The following is a 19,633-nucleotide window of genomic DNA, read 5'->3' on the forward strand; positions in this document are numbered from 1 at the left end:
CTCCTCATCGTGATTTTCGTGAATAGTTGCATAAATTGGTACAATTCTGAAATCGGAATGTAACGGTTAGGAGTTGCACACATTACAGATATTGGCATAAAAACGGTTATACTTTTCCAGTTAGAATCAAGAGGTATTCAGAGTTAATCTAAGTTCATTCTTAAATTTTCTCACTAGAAGAAAAATTTGTAAACCTGCTCTTTTCTAGAAGAAAGGTTCTAAAATGATTACCGCTTCCAGTTTGGATAAATTTCAATTTATGCAGATTCTTGGGTAGCAAAAGATATTTAGATCCGGACACACTAAGTGTGTGTAAAAATTGAGAGAGAATTGAAGGTCTTATATCCAATCCAGCAGCATTCATAATACAATGCAACCTGTTCTGTATAGTTAATTTTTGCTTTGCTGGGAAAGTTATCTCCATCATTTCACACACAAAGACGCCTGTGTAATTGTCTATACATCTTACACTTACAACCAAAGCTGTACCAATTTTAGAAGCAGATGTATACCTGGTGTTGCTGTTGGCGCTGGTCTCCGCGACGGGCACCGGCTCGCACACGGGCTTGGGCGCCGTGTCGTCGTCAGACTCCGACATGCTGTAGTCGGGCTCGGGGATGGGCGGCGCTGGGGTCGAGTTCTGGAAATTACACGATACGCTTTAGGTACAGTCGGGAAGGATGTTGAGAGAGCCACACAGTGCAGCATTCAGATAGCTCAGCTTATAGATTCACAATGCAAAAAAAATCTCCAGGAGTAGATGTTTTCTTGAGAGATAATGTAGTAGTAGTAGTAGTAGTAGTAGTAATGCATCTTTGTAATTTACATTGAATGATGCGATGTGTGAGCAAACTCTGTCGAAATTTAACAACTTTGAGTACATCCATTAATCACGTGATATTTTTTCAGCAACTTTCTTACCCCTCCTTTCCCTCTGATAGCTAAACCTCACCTATCAGAGAGAAAGGAGGGGTAAAAAAGTTGCTGCTAACAGCTAAGTTGCTAACAAATTTTCGCTACGCAGAGAATTTCTCTAAATCTGGCGAATGGTCGTGTGAGGATACGCGAAGGACGAACATTGTGCATCTCTGAACTCTTATTTCTTGGATAACTAGGTTACGTGTTAATTGGTTTTAAATTTTTGGGTCCAGGTTTTCGTATCGTCGTCGTCATCAACCCATATTCAGCTCACTGCTGAGCTCAAGTCTCCTCTGAGAATAAGAACGGTTAGTCCACGCTGGCCCAATGCGGATTGACAGACTTCACACAAACAGAGAAATAAGAAAATTTTCTGGTATGCAGGTTTCCTTATGATGTTTTCCTTCACGTGAAATTTAATTTCTTAAAATGCACACAACTGAAAAGTTGGAAGTGCAAGCCCCGGACCGGATTCAAAACCACACACCCCGGAATTCACTGTCTATCACGGCTTTTTTTATATTGGATGTAATTACCTGTCGCACAAATCCTTTGTGCAGGTTGATGGGCTGCGCGTACTGGTGCGACGCGTCGTCGGCGGAGTGCGCGCGCGCCGGACCCGACCACGAGCGCAGCGGACCCGCCTTGCGCAACTGAACAGTTTAATAAATTTAGTATCCAAGCAATACTAAAAGGGGGCGAAAGGGGGCTAGACGGAAAAGTAAGACCAAAAGTTGTAACGACACTTTTTGCTACAGTTGTAAGCCGTGCGGCGTGTGCGTGTTTCTCTGTCTGTCTCTCTCTCATTGAACATAGAAAATTCATGCAGACAGCGTGCTGTTATAGCAGTACAACGTACGGTGTGTTCGTTGCTATTGGCGGGCCGGTACGCAACAGCGGCGAGGTCTCGTGGCGACGCGTACAGCTTGGCGGTGGCTGCGGGCCGGAACGACGAAGCGGGCGCGTCGGGCGGCGGCGGCGGCGCTTCGGCGGGCGGCGGACCGCGTTGTGACCCTGACGTAAGAATAGAACAGAATAGAATCTTATTTAGATATTTGCATAATATACGTATACAAAATATACCTATAATCTATATTAATATTATAAAGAGGTAAAGCTTGTAGCTTATAGTGTTGTTAAAACAAAAGAGTGTCTTTTTTTAAATAACTTTTGTCAAATTTAAAAATTGATTAAATATAAGAACTACATGCATATTTCTTCTACTTTTTGTAGGAATTAGGAGTAGTTAGTATTGTGGTGTCTCAGTTACCGTGCACGTCCTCACTGGAGCGCGTCCTCGGCGGGTGCGCCGCCAGCTCGGCCGCCAGGTCGGGCGTCGAGTGGAAGTCCCGCCGCAGGGAGCCCGAAGACTTGCTCCAGAACTGACATAATGAATGACCAAGATTAATGAGGCAAAACTCATTCTGGATTTTTCATTTTTAAAATCGTCCAATATTCTGGATATAACAGTCTATCTACAAGAATTCCGATATCGTTAAAGGAAATGTATAACTAACAGTAAATAAAATGAAGAAAGCACGTTGTTAAATTTGTTTGAGCAAAGTTAATTTTCGCTGCGAAATTTGAATCCCGAGCAAGCGAAGAATACTACAATTGACCCACGAGCGTAGCGAGTGATTCTAAGTTAGAGTTAGTCTTGTATGTAGAGTAAAGAAAAAACTTTAAGTCTATTTAAAGTTTTGTTTAACTAACATAGTTACAATGCAACTTCTAGATTATCACTTCAATACTCACTTTCCCCCTATTCCGTTTCATCTCAGCCACTGACGCGTACACTTTTCCCGGAGGTCTGGCAGGCGAGCACGGCGGGGAGGGACCGGTGCCACTCTGGAAAGCTGATCGCGTCATCATGGCGCCACTACTATTCCTGCATAAATACAACAGGAGTTTTGAAGTTATTCTTTTACTTGCTAAGGACAATAAAATAAAAGTTAACTATAAGTGGACGTAGTCTACGGTAAAGAGTAAAGTAACAAATGTGATATTGTGATTGTTATATTGTGAATATATAGTGATTTTATTTGGTTTCCGAATTTAATGTATAAAATGGTACGACTTAAAAATCTAGTAATTTTTGCTCTGAACTCAATCTGTAGATTAATGTTGCTGTTCTTTTGCTCCCAGCTGCACTCCATGAGGCATTCAGTGACTTGAGTGGCCTACGCACAACGGCCAATAACGACCAAGTGCGGAAAAGGCCCCCAAAAAGAACGGTGAAACAGCAGCATACTAACGTGTTGTCGGCGTCGGCCTGCCGCTGGAACAGCTCCTCCAGCTCGGCGGCGGTGATGCGGCCCGACACCGGCCGCGCGCGGATGGACGCCGTGCGCGGCGCCACCGGCGTGCCCGACAGCGGCGTGCCGCCTGGGGACGATGAAATAAACAAAGTATAGCTTGGCAAGTACGTTGATGACACTCCCATGATATGCGGGCGACGGGAGGGGAAAGACTGGTCAGATGTGAAGTCATGCGCGCGGGGCAGTGCGATCGACTTCAGTATGGTCGTGGCGTTCGATCCGCCCACATTGCTTGTTGTGTAATTTTTTGTGGGTTGCTTGGGATAGGCGGGGAGAGTGACTTGAGTGGAAAAGGGGAGTGTTTGTTAACAGTAAAGGATCCTTTCACTCTACACACAACGTTCACAAGTGCGTGACTCCACTCAAGGTCATTCTCTGCTATTCTAGGGTCTTATTTTAGTTATATATTGATAGTGTCTTTGTTCTGCAGAAGAGCGATATATATAATGGGGCCTAGAGAGTCGTTAAGGGAAAAATTCAAAGAAATATTGACTGTGCATAGTCAGTATATATTTAAAAATTTAGTATATGTACATAAAAACGTAGGAAATTTTAAAAGAAGGTGTGATTGCAATAATATTAATGTCAGAAATAAAAATAAAATTGTTGCACACCACACTAATAGGTTACAAAAAATTAGTAATTCTTTTAAGGGCAATTAATTGAATACGTTTTTATAATAAACTGCCACATGAAATCACTGGCATGTCTCTCAATAAGTTCAAAGTTTTTATTAAACATAAGCTTAAAGAAAAGTCATATTATAGTGTCAATGATTACGTATATGACAAAATTGCTTGGAAATGAAATGTATTACATGACAGGCTACTTATAAACCTATTGTATAATGGTGATAAACTAAAAAAGGATAAACCTGGCTGAGTTTGTTGTGGGCCAAGGCGCGTTTGGAACCCTCGTAACTTTAATTTTAAGTTTTCGAATAATTATTATCACCATTATCTTAAGTTTCATATTATTTACCTGACGTTTCGAAAGAGCTTGTAAACTAAGCCTATTTGAAATAAATGAATTTTGACTATTGACTATAGTCAAAATTCATTTATTTCAAAATTTCCATTTGTTAATTATAGTGTCCTGACAAATATTAACCTATGTTCGACATTATTTTTTTAGGTTTTCTTTTTTTAAAATCCACTTTTGAAGCCTTCTGCTAAAAATATTTTTATGTGGGTATAGTTATAAAACGTTACTCACTATTGCTGCCGCCATGCAGCTGCACCGACTCAGCGGATGACGACTTTCCAGCCACACTTAAAGGCTCACAACTTTCTTCCTTTTCACCGCCATTTTCTGTAATTTACATAATAAATATTATGCAAAGCAATCAATTTTATAAGACAAATCTTCAACAGTTTCTCAGGCTTGGGTAATCTAGATCTCTCTTCTCATCAGCTAGATCTATCATTTCATAAGAAATGTAAAATGTTGTACAACCCTGGATCAGGACTAAAGAAATGACATAATTTTCTGGCTAACCAAATTAAGAGCTACTATGTGTCTTAGAAGAAGTCTCACAGGCGCACAGAGGGCGACAAAGCGCTGTACAAGTATGCCCGTTGTGTAATCTAGATCTCTCTAAGTGATCGACTCAGAATTGTAATTCGCTGAATAAAGAAAGTTATCAACCTGGTTTAACGAGTCGAAAAGTTGAATCTAATGGACTTTGAGGTCCTAACTCCTGTAATGGCACTGAAAAGCGCTGTTGTTCGACCCCAAACTGGACTGAATACATTAAACGTGTCACATGGAGGATTTGAAACGGTCTAACAGCAAAAAGCCCTTCGGCTTGGCATACAATGTTGATTTAAGAAATGACCGGAAAATATGGTTGTCACTTCAATTGCATAGTAACACTAAAAGAAAGAGACGAATGTCTTAGCATTCCATGGATTCACCGTGCGGATGCCGGGTCTATCGCGCGGTAGAGAGAAAAACTCCGAGCAGAGTCCTGAACTTGTGACTACAGGATGTATGGTTAAGAAAAAAACTTCGCTGCTCGTGTTGTTCTCCCTGCCTCGCCAAATTTGGTGGGATCCTATTAGAGCAGCTTTGGATACTCGTTCTAATATAGATCTAGCTGTACTTCTAGAGATGCCAAGGTCTTTAAGCAAATTATAGAGAGATTTTGCTGGTAATCCTCTCGCACCTACTTCTACTGCGTACAGACTAACTACATAGCCATTTTTAGTTACTTCATTTGTTAGGTCATCTATGTACACTTTTATAATGTGGTCCTTCGGAATGTTAGTCTCTCACGGCACAGTAAGCTCTACAAGTACTATTCGCTTAGTTTGTTTGGACAAAAGGAAAATGATCTCGAAATAGCGACATCCGCTGGGATTTTATAATGTTTCTCGTACGTATCCATTAATAAAGTCCAATCAGGCAGAACCTAAGATTGAGTAAGGCTTACTAGATGATTTTGTTATTGAACCTGCTTTGACGAAGTTTTATTAGTAATTGAATAGCGTAGTTAATGTGACGTACCTAGCCCAGCTACCATGGACTTGGCCCGTGCGCGGCCCACGCTGAGGGTGGTGCGCGGGTCGCGGCGCGGCGGCGCGGGCGCGGGGCTGCGGCCTGGGCGGAATGGTGTGCAATTTAGGTACTGAAGTGGTTTACAATTACTATTTTTTGCCAGAATTAGTGCTACCGCTGAAATAATGCATTTCTGTAGACTTAGGATGCGCCAACAATATATCTCATAAAGTGAAAGACATTGACGACCAAATTCAAATCAATTTTCATCACCATCAAATACACATTTTTCTGTCTCGTACTCGTTATGATTTCATATCGATATCGAATCGATAACATTTCGTTGACTCATGCTAAGCCATGATGATCATGATGATCGTACAATAACAAAATTATGTCAATAATGACGACCTGGAAATACCTGTGTCTAATAAAAGACCACTTTACTTTACAAAATGTATGTATACTGATTCTGTTCTGATGCGTTACGACAGGACACGTCTGACAAATGTGAATCCGGCTTTATATTTTTAATAAACATTATTATTTCATTATATTACTTAGTTATTTTGTTATTATGATTTGCATTATACATATTATGTTATGTTCAGTTATTGTTTTGCTGACTGCCCGTGCTGGTTGAGTAGTAGGATGCGAGACGCAGTTATGGCGTGACTAAGACGAAATCCTAAACTATTAGTGTGGCTTTTATTACATATGGTAGTTTGTTGTTTGAGATCCCCTGATACATACCACCGGCTGCTTTTCTAGGCAACGTCGCGGCGTACGGTCGCCCTGAACTTGACAGTTGATTTTGGGATTTACTCGTCGGCACTGTACACGTATTGTTTTCTGTGCTAACTGTAACAATTGTATCATTTTTAGAAATTTGACGTAACATAAACCTTGGTAACAGTTCTGATAACCTCTTTTCCGAATCAATTGATAATAATATCTACATGGTTTTGCAAAGCAGAATATTCTATTGAAATTCTTACTTCTTATATCTCTCTCTTTCTAACACGTTACTACAGATAGAGATAGATAGAAACGAATTGAAAACTCACACTGTCGAGTTTAGTAGTTAAGTTAGAAGGCTCAAAGTCACTCAGCGGGCGATGGAGCGAACTATGTTTGGAGTTTCTCTGTGTGATCGAATCAGAAATGAGGAGATCCGCAAACGAACCAAAGTCACCGACATAGCTCAACGAGTCGCGAAGTTGAAGTGGCAATGGGCAGGCCACATAGTTCGAAGAGCCGATGGATGTTGGGGTCCCAAAGTGCTGGAATGGCGACCCCCCACTAGATGGATCGAGTTTATCAAGCAGGTTGCAGGGAGCCGCTGGATGCTGGCGGCTCGAGACCGTTTTATTTGGAAGTCCATGCAAGAGGCCTATGTCCAACAGTGGACGTCCATAGGCTGATAATGATGATGATGATAATGATTGTCGAGTAGCAATAGATTTCACAAAGACTTACTGTGGCTATTCAGCGAGACGACGGTCATGGAGACGAGCGCGCCGGAGCTGCGGATGAGCTCCACGACGTGCTCGTGCGACGCGGCCGACACGTCCTCGCCGTTGATCTGAAAATGTCGGAGTCATGAAGTCATCAGCCAATTCTAACAAGCTATTAGAATTGACTTAATGCCAGGCCTTCGTTAGAAGCTTAGACCCACTTTACTCTATTGCTGATTCTTATCTCTGAGGTACGAGGGTATATCAGCACCAATTATTCGGGCTGCGAATTTATTGAAAAAAAAAAAACTTTTATTAAATAGCCGAATCTAGGACACGAAACCAGTTCCATAGCAACGAGATAACTATAAATAATAATAATAAAATACGAATACACTGGGCTAACGAGGGAGTCGGGGCAGGTATTGCGAATAAGTCCACACCCTTTCGAAAATTCACTTTGAAATACTGCTCAGTACTTGATAAAAGATGTGCATATGAAATTGCTTTCACTAGACAAATCACTACTATATTTTGTTATAATCAATGATTTCTGCTACCATTGTCGTATCTAAAAAAAAACAAACTAGTAGTAAGTATAACAAAAACATACTGCTATAAGGAAGTCTCCTTTCTTCAGTCCCGCGCGGTCAGCAACGCCCCCCGCATCGACATCGTCCAGGTACTGCAGCGCGGGACAGCGCTCCGAAGGCCGCAGCTCCATCAGCGGTGACGACGCTTTGGCTCCGCGGAGCACGAAGCCGAAGCCTCGTCGCGCACGATGTAGGACTACTGTTCGAGTTTCCATGTTTCCATATCTGTAAACAAGTCATTTTAGTCATGAACACTGCTATGAACAAATAACAAACCCAAGTTACATAGTACACTAGCTGACGCTGTGCAGTTTTAGCCGCGTGGTTTCCGTTCCTCTAGGAATACGGGGATAATATATATATAGCCTTTAGCCTTTCTCGATAAATGGGCTATCTAACAGTGAAAGAATTTTTCAATCGGACCAGTAGTATCTGAGAATAGCGCCTTCAAGCAAACAAACAAACAAACTCAATGCACCGTCTATTCGTATTTTTTTGTGGTAATTTGATTAAGATGCATGTGTCAATGTCAAGGTCAAGGCCGCTTGAGTAGAAGAACTTCCGCCTACAAGAACTTGCAAGAAATAATCAATACTCCCACTTGCCCAAATACCTCGCGGAATCAAAACTAACATTCAATGGCGCGATTTCATAAACCTTTAAAACAAAAGATATCAAACCACAATAAAGTATGGAAATAGGCACAAAATGAAAAAGCCACAAAACAAACGGATATACAATTAACAGGAAGATAATATTAACACGTAGTAAGCCTTAAATAACTTTAATACCTTTCGTTTATAACAAATGTTATATGACGAGCGGACGAAAAGCATAAAGGCTTCCTACCGAGAGCACTGTTAGAAAACACGCGTTTGTATATTTGTTTGGACAAGCACATAATTGTTCCTTTTTCTTGGTTTTTGAAACTGTTGCATGGATGACAAGTCGTTGAAAATTTAAAATAAATGTATGCGTCCGCAAATGTAAAAATGTTGTCTTCAGAAGCGTCAACATGTTTCGCGACTGACCTAAAATGAATGTACATAAAGAGTGTTTGTAAATTATTAGCCTTGTTTGTAACTATTGAATGCGTTATTGTTACTATACAGAGACGCTGGAGTCTAAACAAACGATTCTTTAGTTCTTTATCTGCTAAAGATTTACATTGAGTTGAAGAATAAATTGTAACTCTTTGTTGATAATGAGGATGAGATATATTTATTATTTTCTGAGAATTGTCGTGAAAAGTGCATTGTGATTTTATTTAATAACTAAAAGAGAATCGTATCAAATGTCTGACATTTAAATAAAATTACTAAAAATATTATATGGAGCGGTAAAAGAAGAGCAACAGAACTGTGTGTGTCTCGCACATCTTTGGATATATCTTTGGATATATAGGACAGATTCTCATGCTTCTAACATACATAAGTAGAAGTTAAAAGAGACATATAGGTAGGTTTTTTATTGAGATCGAAAATTGGGATGGAAAAAAAATATATCATAAAGAAAATATATAAAGATATCAATTCCATAAATAATCGTGGTTAACAAAAATAAGGTTTAATATATAAAGAGAGAGTGATAAACTCTTTGTACATCAAACTTTTCTATTACTCTGTAAAAGTGTAAAAAGTAGGTACATTAATTCTATTGGAAATCTGAGGGATAGGGCCAATAAACAATAATCCCTAGACCCTAAAGAATAATTATTGTATTTGTGTACTGCAGAAGTTGTCGCCAACACTTACGATTTCTTTATCCGGGGAGCTGTCGCGCTGTAAGTTTTACTTAGCGCCATTTCTCGCCTGCCAGTCACACGCGAATGATGGATGGGTCCTGATGATAGCACCTGAAATTGTTTGCACAGAAATTAACACTATCTGTTAATTGATCTTGAAATAAAATAAAATGCATCAATATCAGGAGAAAAGAATGTCATACCCAAAGAAGACAAATCTGTTTTGTTTAAGCTAAATACACTATGTATAAATGGATATCAGGTTGCAGGGTACTGCGACGTGTTCTTCTGTTTGTAGTTTTATTGAAAGTGTGTCTATCATTCTAAGGCGTATGTGTTAAGCCTCACATGTCTTTAATAACACCAGCAATCATGAAAATATGCAGGTAGTAGGTATTTTCCCGAAACTGTCGTAAAAAGCTGCTACAAGTGCTGGCACGAAACTCTAGCGCTGAATGTTATTGCGCAGCAGTCAAAAGTATGGTATCATGGCGGGCTAGAAGTGCACGGGCGTGCGTAGTGGAGATTGGATCTCCAGTTGTATTCCATCAACCGCACTGATATGACACTCCACTCACGTCCAGTGTACTTGTGTGCGTGTAATGCGTGTGAGACAGTACCCATGCGCAATTCCGCGTTTCGTTTAGCTCTAGACTAATCGTAGGGACACACCTGCGGATCGCTTGGTTGAAAATGCTCGTAATGTTTAAACCAATTGCCCCTGATACATCATATGGCACGTTACTCAACCGAAAGTTATGCGCGCATAGTTAAAAACTGGTGTAATTCTTCTTCTTAATCGTACAATCTTGGCATAGTGGTCGTGGTTGCAGCGATGACGAGCGACTCTTTTTATACAATGCTCCTCAAGTCAACTTTTGGCGGTTGGCTGCATTATGGAAACACCCCACTAGGGATGATTGTGTACCAGCCTTGCCTAAACCCGTCCAGCGTCGGAGATCGGCGTCTTTTGCCTTCGATTTGGCCTTGTACTACCAACCACTCTATTGAATCCTGATTTCTGGAGATGTGGCCAAAGAACTTGAAAAACCATAAATTCGTGTGGTGTATCACACCGATCGATAATTCCGTCGCATTCGTTTCCGCACCGAAACGTTCCGCAGATGTGTCGCTACTCTTACACGTCGCTAGTTGTATTAGGTATGGTGTAGAGGGTTGCTGACCTGGTGCAGATGTGCGTTCTGCCGCAGCCGCACCTCCTGCACGCAGTGCGTGGGGAACAGCCCGCTGGCGCCGCTGCCTCGCACCGAACCCTCGAGGAACCCGTCGTCCGTCGCTCCCGTTACTGCACACATACGAAAAAATCATCATTTATTAAAAAAAATATTTACAAACTGTGTTCTAAGGGAGAAACTGACTTCCTTCCTGACTACCAATCTAATTCTATAAAATATAAAGTATATCAATTAATTTTAGAAAATAAACGAAAAGTATTAAAACGGTTATTTTGAATCGAGTACCTATGCAATATACATGTTCTTTTTGTGTCTGTAGTCTGCAGATATTTTAGTTTAAAGATTTCTAAATTTTTTGGAAGATTGCATTTTTGTTTTATATTGGACATTTATCCCTTTCTTAAAATCGTCATATTTTCATAAGTAACTAATTTAATATTTAGAACATTACAATAAGTGCTCAGTTGATTTGTAAGATTAGATTCAGTTATTAGGTTAGTTAATTATTTGTCACAAATAGTTAAAATGATTAATGGTTTAATGGTATTACATGTTAATTAGTTTATAATTAATGTTTTTAGTAATATTATTATGTTTAAACTAGGAATTACACCCTTGATAGACATTTTTTATCAAAATTACTCGCGTAATCCGATTACTGAAAACTTAAAAAAGGTCCTGAAGCACTAAAGTGATCTAGGTTGCAAATTGCAATTTCCATCCAACTGATGATTGACTTAGGTATGTCTTATCTAATCCTAGCACACGCCATTCGCCTTTTTGAAGGAAAAGAAAGCTTTGTTGTAAAAACAAAAATTCATAGCATTCTAAAGAATGCTATTTCGTTGGTTCCTTTTTATTTACACTGCGTGGAGTTATTCTTTTATTTCTTTATAATTAAATTATCTCAAACTGACTAACGCTGAGATTAATCGCAAAACCTTGTAGGCCTAGAATGCGCACCACGACTTATATCTTATCGACAAAATAACGTAAGTATTGTCGAACAACAACGCCGAACCGGAAATATTGCTCTCTTTGCATTGACATTAAAAAGTTATAGGACTTTTGTTTGTCTTTGAAGAGTCACGAGATATATGGTGGCGCGAATTGTAGTCAACTCTTGCTGAAATGAATCAAAAACGAGTCTGAATGCAATTCTATAAACTACTAGCTGACGCTGCGCGGTTTCACCCGCGTTGTTCGTGTCCTCGTAAGAATACGGAGATAATATATAGCCTTCCTCTATAAATGGGCTATCTAACACTGAAAGAATTTTTCAAATCAGGCCAGTAGTTCCTGAGATGCGCTCGTTCAAGTAAACAAACAAACAAACTCTTCATCATTATCATCCCATACTCAGCTCACTGCTGAGCTCGAGTCTCCTCTCAGAATGAGAGGGGTTAGGGTCCACCACGCTGGCCCAATGCGGATTGGCAGACTTCACACACGCAGAGAATTAAGAAAATTCCCTGGTATGCTGGTTTCCCCACGATGTATTCCTTCACCTGATATTTAATTTCTTAAAATGCATACAACTGAGGTGCACACCCTCCGGAATAGGAGGCAGAGGTCATATCACGGCATAAACTCTTCAGCTTTATAATATTAGTATAGATTGAGTAGAGTACCTAGTGGCATCTTGAGAACTATCTCAAAATGCCACTTGTATATAGATTACCTTCGATGATGTCCCCCTGGTTGAGCCTGAGGTGGCCGTGCGCGGCGGCGGCGGGCAGCGGCTCGTACGGCGTGAGGCACACCACGGTAGCCGCCGTCTGCAGCGAGCACGTGGTGGTGTCGGAGTTGCTGGTGCCCACGCCCGACGAGTCGGAGATGATGTCGCTAGTGTCGCCCGCGCTCTTATCTGTGCACAGCGCCAGCCCGCCCGTCAGTACCGTTGGATATACGCCGACCGATTGCTTTGTTCGAGACCGACAACTTCATTCGCAATAGACTTAAACTAAACTATAGTCAAATTGGAAATATTTCACCATGTGTGAAGAGTTTTCCTCATCACACACACAAACTACATTTTGGGGAAGGTAGTAGAGTTCAAGGGCATTATAAAAGACAAGTATTTCAAAGTTTTATATCAATCAATGTTTTCAAAGACTCGAGATGCGATTTTACGTGTATTACTAGCGTTTAGTGCTTATAAAGTTTATATTTAAATTATGAGTTACAAGGTAAAATTTAAAATATAGGGGTCACACAAGGAACAAAAACATCCCAACGAAAACATCAGAAGTGGGAAGAAAATTTTAAAATGTTCCATAAAGGTATGAAAAGCGAACAAGCGGACCGTGGAAACATCTAGAGTTAATTACATCAACACAGAACATGCAACGATGGTGTGACTGTGATGTGCATGGTGATGGTTGTTGTCGCACGGACTCGTGTACGGTGCGCGGGCTCAGAACTAGACTATGGTAGAAGTAGCGTACCATAGACAAACAAGTCATGAATCATTTATTTAACAAGAAGAATACTGTGCCATCTTGCCAATTTTTGAAGTTAATCATATCATAAAGTTTAATCATATATTTTTAAAGAATATTGGTCATATTTCAAAGATATCGCAACTAATATAACTTTTTTAGTGCCCATTTTAAAGTCAATAAATGGAATGTATTTTGTGATTAATGCCTTCATTTGGATAGAGCCGTTTATGTAATTCGTTCACCAATACGTATTAAAACTGGCCCTTATTTTGGCTTTTGATGGGGCAGGTAGTGCTATAATATAAATTGAGCACAATTTTAATTTAAAGAGATTAGCTTTTGAGAATGGTAGTTACTTCTAACATATTCAAAGTTCTGAGACTCAGTGGGTACTTCGGAGCTTTGTTACCTTGGAGGTTGAGTTTTACCTGTTAGGATGCTCGCGTCGTCTTCGTGGCTGGGGTGGGAAGCGTCGCTGATACTTGAGGATGCTGATGAGAAAGGTCTTTCGAGGCTGCAGGGCGAGTTGGTTGATCCTTGAGGCCTTCGCAATATGGCGTCCAGTTCAGCTGGGATCCTCGTCGAGGAGGCAAGGGAGGATCGGTCTCCAGCGTTCCACCAGCCTCCCCAAGCGGCCGAGCGTCTCTTCGGGTTGTAACGCGGCGGCCCGCGGAACGGCACTGCAATCGTTTTGTTAAGAACCGAACAAACTAATAGTAAAACAAACCGTGCGGGAAAAGAAAGAAAGGAAATAAAAATAATTTGTTTTTTCTTCTGTGGTGTTACAAATCAACAGTTTGGGATATTTATTACTGGTTTTATTATATTCTTAACAGAATGTTGAAAGTTTTTAGAATGGTGTTCTCTTGCATAACACTGTCTCTGTAGCACCACATAGCATTCTGTTTTCAATAATATTATGAAGATATTACCAGAAGTGCGTGACGGAGGTGACGTCATTTGTATTTCTTTTGCCATGGTATTTTCAAATGTATAATACAAAATTCAAGGCTTTACAGTGCGATTATCGTCCTTTGCCAACATTTAAATCGTAACAACACACGTAAAGGCAATTTATGACATCAACCATATCCTTTGTCAAATATGACGTCACAAAATACATTTCACATTTACTTACGATTTAATTGTTGCACAGATGGGTATATCAAAGATTTTCAACCAATCCCACAAAGTCACATTTTTACTAAACGCATAAATCAATGTAAAATCTATAATATTCCCCCAAAATCAGTAAATAAAATTATATAAAAATATATAGAAACGAAATAAACGTGCTATAAACACAAATATTAAAATACATATAACTGAATACGTTATAATAAAATATATTACCTAAAATAACAAATTAAATACACCTGTACACATATACTGGGTTGTGTAGAACAAAATGTGTATTGTGTTAATTATATGACGATATATAAAAACGTATTCGTTCATAAATGTAAAGTATATTACTAAATATTCATTATACAACCATCACCATTATGGTAGTAAGCAATGAAATAGAAATTTAACTTTCGAGTTCGATAGAGTTAGTATGGATGGTTTCATGCAATAGTTATTGACGCTACACTATAATTAAATATATAAAAAAATGTTTTTATACATTCTATTGATATGAAGCATTTCCGTTGAAATATTATGTAGGTGATTAATTTAAAAACATCTGCGATAAATGAGCAAAGTGTACGAAATAAAGGTTAGCGTACATGATAAATTACAATTCGAACGCAATTCGTTCATAAAACATTTTGTCTAATTTAATTAAATAAAACTAAAAAGTTTAAATACCTACAAACATTAAGCTTGTAACATAATATTTTTGACGTGACAACGTCATAAAATTCGATGGAGCCAGCTGCACACTCGAAAAAAGATGACGTCATGCGTCGTTCCCTCCGTCTAGGGTTGCCAACTTTTACAAGAAATAAAGTATATTCTGGTGTATGAAGATTATTAAACAGTATTTTAGAAAAACAAACATTTTCTTTTGAAAAATGCAACCATTCCATCAGTATTTTTTTAAGACGTTGTCACGTTCAACTATCGCCAGTAAACCGACTTTACAGACAATCGATTTTTTTGGAGAAAAATAAAGAAATCTCATTTAACGCAGATATTAAACACAAAATACATTTTATGCATCAAATAATAATAGATTTATAAGAGGCAGCGGCATGCAGTGTCAATAGTCTTAACTCACCGACTTCTTCCGATTTGTAATTCTTTATCACTTCTGCCAATTCTAAATTCCCAGCTATTACAGCAACCTGAAAGAAGATAAAAGTCATAAAAGAATGTATGATTTACCTACTGCATCATCATTATCAGCCAATTTTAAAGGTCCTCCACATGGGCCAGGCCAAGAGTTGCCAACACTTTTTTAGAAACATATATGTCGCCGTGAAGGCTTGGCTCACTGAAAAATCTATAACCTCAAACCTAATAATTATCATGTTTACGTTTTAGTTATTGCGATTTGACTTATAACCTAGTAATCTAATGATTTTGCAATCAAAATAGTGTTCTGTTTTGATTTAATTAATAATTAGTCTCTCAAGTAATGATTACAGGTGACAGCAGTAGAAAAGAGACACTTTAAGTTCTATGTTGAGATTTTGCTGTCGGTTAGCTCACAAACACTATTTTAATTGCAAAATCATTAGATTACTAGATAGTAAGTTTACTAGATAATAAGTAGAGTAAACATGATAATTATTAGGTTTGAGATTTTTCAGTGAGCCAAGCCTCCACGGTGACGCTATAGTATGCTAGCGGACGCCCGCGACTTCGTCCGCGTGAAATAAGTTTTTCACAAGTCCCGCGGGAACCATGGATTTTTCGGGATGAAAAGTAGCATACGTAGCATCCAGAAAAAAATCCATTTCCATTCCAAATTTCAGCCACTTTGCTTCAATAGCCGCATCGCAAAGGAGGAACAAACATACACACTTACACACAAACTTCCACCTTTATAATATTAGTGTGAGTGTAATTAATCAGTGAAAGAGATAGCGTTTCCGGTTGCGCCGCGATTGGTTGACGTTTCTCGTATTTTTCTTCACGAAATTATCTCGTTGGTCGCATGTTAGCACCACTACCCCTATAGCCAAGTGGCACGTCGATTTTCTTTCTAAGATCGAGAAAAATGTATGGGAAAACATTTGCTACCGACAGGTCACGTGACCAAGATCTGTCATTCCCATACATTTTTCTAGTTTTGTGTGTCGCGGACTTTTTTGTAGATATTTTTAAGATCTACAATTAATTAGAACATTTTATGGTTCTATCGTTTATAGTTTAGACAGCGTAAGAACAATAAGTAACTTTTCTGGTTGATTTTTTACACCTTGTGTCAGAAAACCCCAAATATCTTACGGAACCGTTTTTTTTTCAAAATAAAATTTAGCCTATGTTACTTGTAGATAATGTGAAAGAATTTTTAAAATCGTTCCAGTAGTTTTTGAGCCCATTCATTACAAACAAACAAACATACAAACAAAGTTTTCCTCTTTATAATATTAGTATAGATGTAAGATTTTATTGTAACCTGTTGGTGTCCTGTTTAAATAACTACCTGGTAGGGCGTCTGGTTGTGTAACCTGTTGGTGTCCTGTTTAAATAAGTACCTGGTAGGGCGTCTGGTTGGCGAAGTTGAGCGACTCCTTGTCGCAGCCCCGGAAGAGCAGCTGGCGCGCGCACGAGTCCTGCGCGTTGACGGCGCACACGTGCAGCGGCGTGTTGCCCGACGCGTTGCGCCCGTTCATGTCGGCGCCGTAGAACAGCAGGTGGTCCAGGTGCTGTACCAGGCCGTTGCGACACGCCTGCAACAGATTACAAGACTTCTCATGATTCATTCTCCAACTCCATCATCTTTTTTTGACGTGAAACTTCTTGATTTTTTTTTTTATTTTTTTTTATTGGTTTGCTAAAGTGGCACAAATACTTAATCTAACATATATTAAAAAAATAGCTTCTTCTCATCCTCACGTAATTGTGCCTACTTAAAGCAAACACAACATGCTTACATAGGGTACAACGCAAATTCACATGCAAAAGTCAAGAGATAGATACTCTTCTGACTTTAGCATGTGATAACTACTAAACAGTTTCTTTTTTTTTATTCTTTTACAAGTTAGCCCTTGACTACAATCTCACCTGATGGTAAGTGATGATGTAGTCTAAGATGGAAGCGGGCTAACTTGTTAAGAGGAGGATGAAAATCCAAACTCCTTTCGGTTTCTACACGACATTGTACCGGAACGTTAAATCGCTTGGCGGTACGTCTTTGCCGGTAGGTAGTAACTAGCCACGGCCGAAGCCTCCCACCAGCCAGACCAGGACGAATTAAGAAAATCTTAATCTGCCCAGCCGGGGATCGAACCCAGGACCTCCGTTTTGTAATTCCACCGCGCATACCACTGCGCCACGGAGGACGTCAAAACCGTTCACGTCTTACGAGAACTTCATGGCTACATTGCATCGCCTTAACTTAAAACTATTTGGAATAGTAACCTGTGTTTATGTTTTTAATTTATGGCCATGACGCGAACTATACATTACCAATGAATCCAATGATGATTGTACATTTATACTCATAACAACATTTTTTCAGGAGAGTGTCATGTCAGCCACTGACGATCAACTAAGCTCGCATGTCTACAGCGCTAACGGCTTGACAGCCGATGAAACCGATCGTGTGGTGGTTGCGATGTGCATAACATAATGCCGATCGCGACCAACACAAGACCAGTTTTATCGGCTGTCAAGCCGTAAACTGACTGCTTAAACATTATTCCTCTTTTCTAACTCAAGTCCTCATACGCACGAGATTTTTAATGGACGTTAAAAAAGCGTTCAAATATAACAAATGCATTTTTAAATATATGTTCACACGACAGCGTTTTTAAAACATGACGCTTTTTTTCTAGCAGTGTTGCATTTTAAATTTTGAGCATCGGAAATAGTCTTTCATATAACTTCATACTATATTTAAACGCTTTTTTAACGTTCGTAAAAAAAAATCTAGTGCGAATAAGGGTCCATAATAAACATGCTACAGACTACGAGTACAGTCTGCATATATCTCAGACCAATTATTGTATAGGACCTACCTCGCTGGACGTTACTTTTCTGTCAAAGTATATGATCAACGATCTAATGCGATTATAAAATCTGTCTCTATAGAATCGATGTTAAATAGTTGTAATCGTGTTCGTCGGTTAAAGAGCTCCGTAAAATACCTTTTTGTGTAGTTAAATGGTGTAAAAAATGGGCAAAAATTCTAGTTTAGTATAAGATATATACCAAATCTAAGCTCGTTTTCTTCAGAAAATGACAGACAATTTTGTTCGTGACTATGAGTGCGATACAGGTCCTTCCATAATTGGTCTGAGGCATATATAGAATTTCAACCAAGTAGACAAACTATAGATATTTATTATTATTAAATACAAGTAGTACCTGGTGTACTTCCTGCCATCCCTGCAAATCAGTAGCGCCAATCGTCGCGTGGTCGTGCAGCAACGTTTCACACAACAATGGGTCCGTTTTGTTCGTAACTGACAGATATAAGGGCGTTAATCCTTTGCTGTCTTTGTAATTTGGTGACGCGCCAAGTTCCAATAGAGTTTTGACCGCTTCTAAGGAGTTCTTTTCGACCGCTCGGTGTATCGCCGTAGTGCCGTCTTTAGTCCGATAGTCGAGGAGTGCTCCGCCGTTCACAAGGGCTATTAGAATTTTGGAGGGAGATTTTAGACCAGCTGCGACTGTTAGAGGTGTTTCTGGAATTGGAAATGATTTTCTGATTAAGTTCTAATTAATTAATTAATTTAGATAACCTTAATTAATTTTGACAACCTCCATGGTATGCGCGGTAGATTTACAGGACGGAGGTCTTGGGTTCGATCCCCAGCTGGACCGATTAAGGTTTTCTTAATTGGTCCAGGTCTGGCTGGTGGGAGGCTTTGACCGTGGCTAGTTACCACCCTACCGACAAACGTACCGCCAAGCGATTTAGCGTTCCGGTACGATGTCGTGTAGAAACCGAAAGGAATGTGGACTTTCATTCTCTTTCTATCAAGTTATCCCGCTTCCATCTTAGATTGCATCGTCACTTACCATCAGGTGAGATTGTAAACAAGGGCTAACTTGTTAAAAGAATAAAAAAAAACCTTAACATATAAGCAGTGGCGTAGCTAGGTAACCAACCCTGGCGCGAATAAAAAATTGGGCCTCCTACTATCTAAGCTGGTTAGGTTTTATCAAGTAAAAATATTGAAAATACACAAATACATAAAAATACTGAGCTATTTTATCATCGGTTTTTTTAATAAGTTCAGTTCGATCGTGATTTTCTGGTAAGGATTCGAAGGCCCCCCCTGAGCTTAAGTAGCTACGTCATTGCAAATAAGGGTCAGAATCAGATATCTGATAAAAGCACT

General features: G+C 39.4%; 1 protein-coding gene across 4 annotated transcripts in view; it reads right to left on the reverse strand.

Moving 5' to 3' along the window:
- Window positions 1-19,633, reverse strand: part of LOC112046735 (SH3 and multiple ankyrin repeat domains protein 3) — a 243,023-nt gene that overhangs the window by 7,311 nt on the left and 216,079 nt on the right. For all 4 annotated transcript variants that reach the window (XM_052881938.1, XM_024083512.2, XM_024083521.2 and 1 more), the window contains 18 exons: window positions 18,654-18,973; window positions 16,820-17,014; window positions 15,394-15,460; window positions 13,598-13,849; window positions 12,407-12,592; window positions 10,714-10,835; window positions 9,540-9,640; window positions 7,806-8,010; window positions 7,215-7,320; window positions 6,489-6,596; window positions 5,745-5,837; window positions 4,452-4,547; window positions 3,174-3,303; window positions 2,674-2,806; window positions 2,189-2,300; window positions 1,778-1,932; window positions 1,455-1,571; window positions 513-640 (listed from right to left, as the gene is read on the reverse strand). In XM_052881938.1, coding sequence (XP_052737898.1) covers window positions 513-640; window positions 1,455-1,571; window positions 1,778-1,932; window positions 2,189-2,300; window positions 2,674-2,806; window positions 3,174-3,303; window positions 4,452-4,547; window positions 5,745-5,837; window positions 6,489-6,596; window positions 7,215-7,320; window positions 7,806-8,010; window positions 9,540-9,640; window positions 10,714-10,835; window positions 12,407-12,592; window positions 13,598-13,849; window positions 15,394-15,460; window positions 16,820-17,014; window positions 18,654-18,973 — 2,626 coding nt within the window. The remainder of the gene's footprint in view (window positions 1-512; window positions 641-1,454; window positions 1,572-1,777; window positions 1,933-2,188; window positions 2,301-2,673; window positions 2,807-3,173; window positions 3,304-4,451; window positions 4,548-5,744; window positions 5,838-6,488; window positions 6,597-7,214; window positions 7,321-7,805; window positions 8,011-9,539; window positions 9,641-10,713; window positions 10,836-12,406; window positions 12,593-13,597; window positions 13,850-15,393; window positions 15,461-16,819; window positions 17,015-18,653; window positions 18,974-19,633) is intronic.

The sequence above is a fragment of the Bicyclus anynana genome, chromosome 6 (assembly GCF_947172395.1).
Source record: "Bicyclus anynana chromosome 6, ilBicAnyn1.1, whole genome shotgun sequence".
Lineage (NCBI taxonomy): Eukaryota > Metazoa > Arthropoda > Insecta > Lepidoptera > Nymphalidae > Bicyclus > Bicyclus anynana.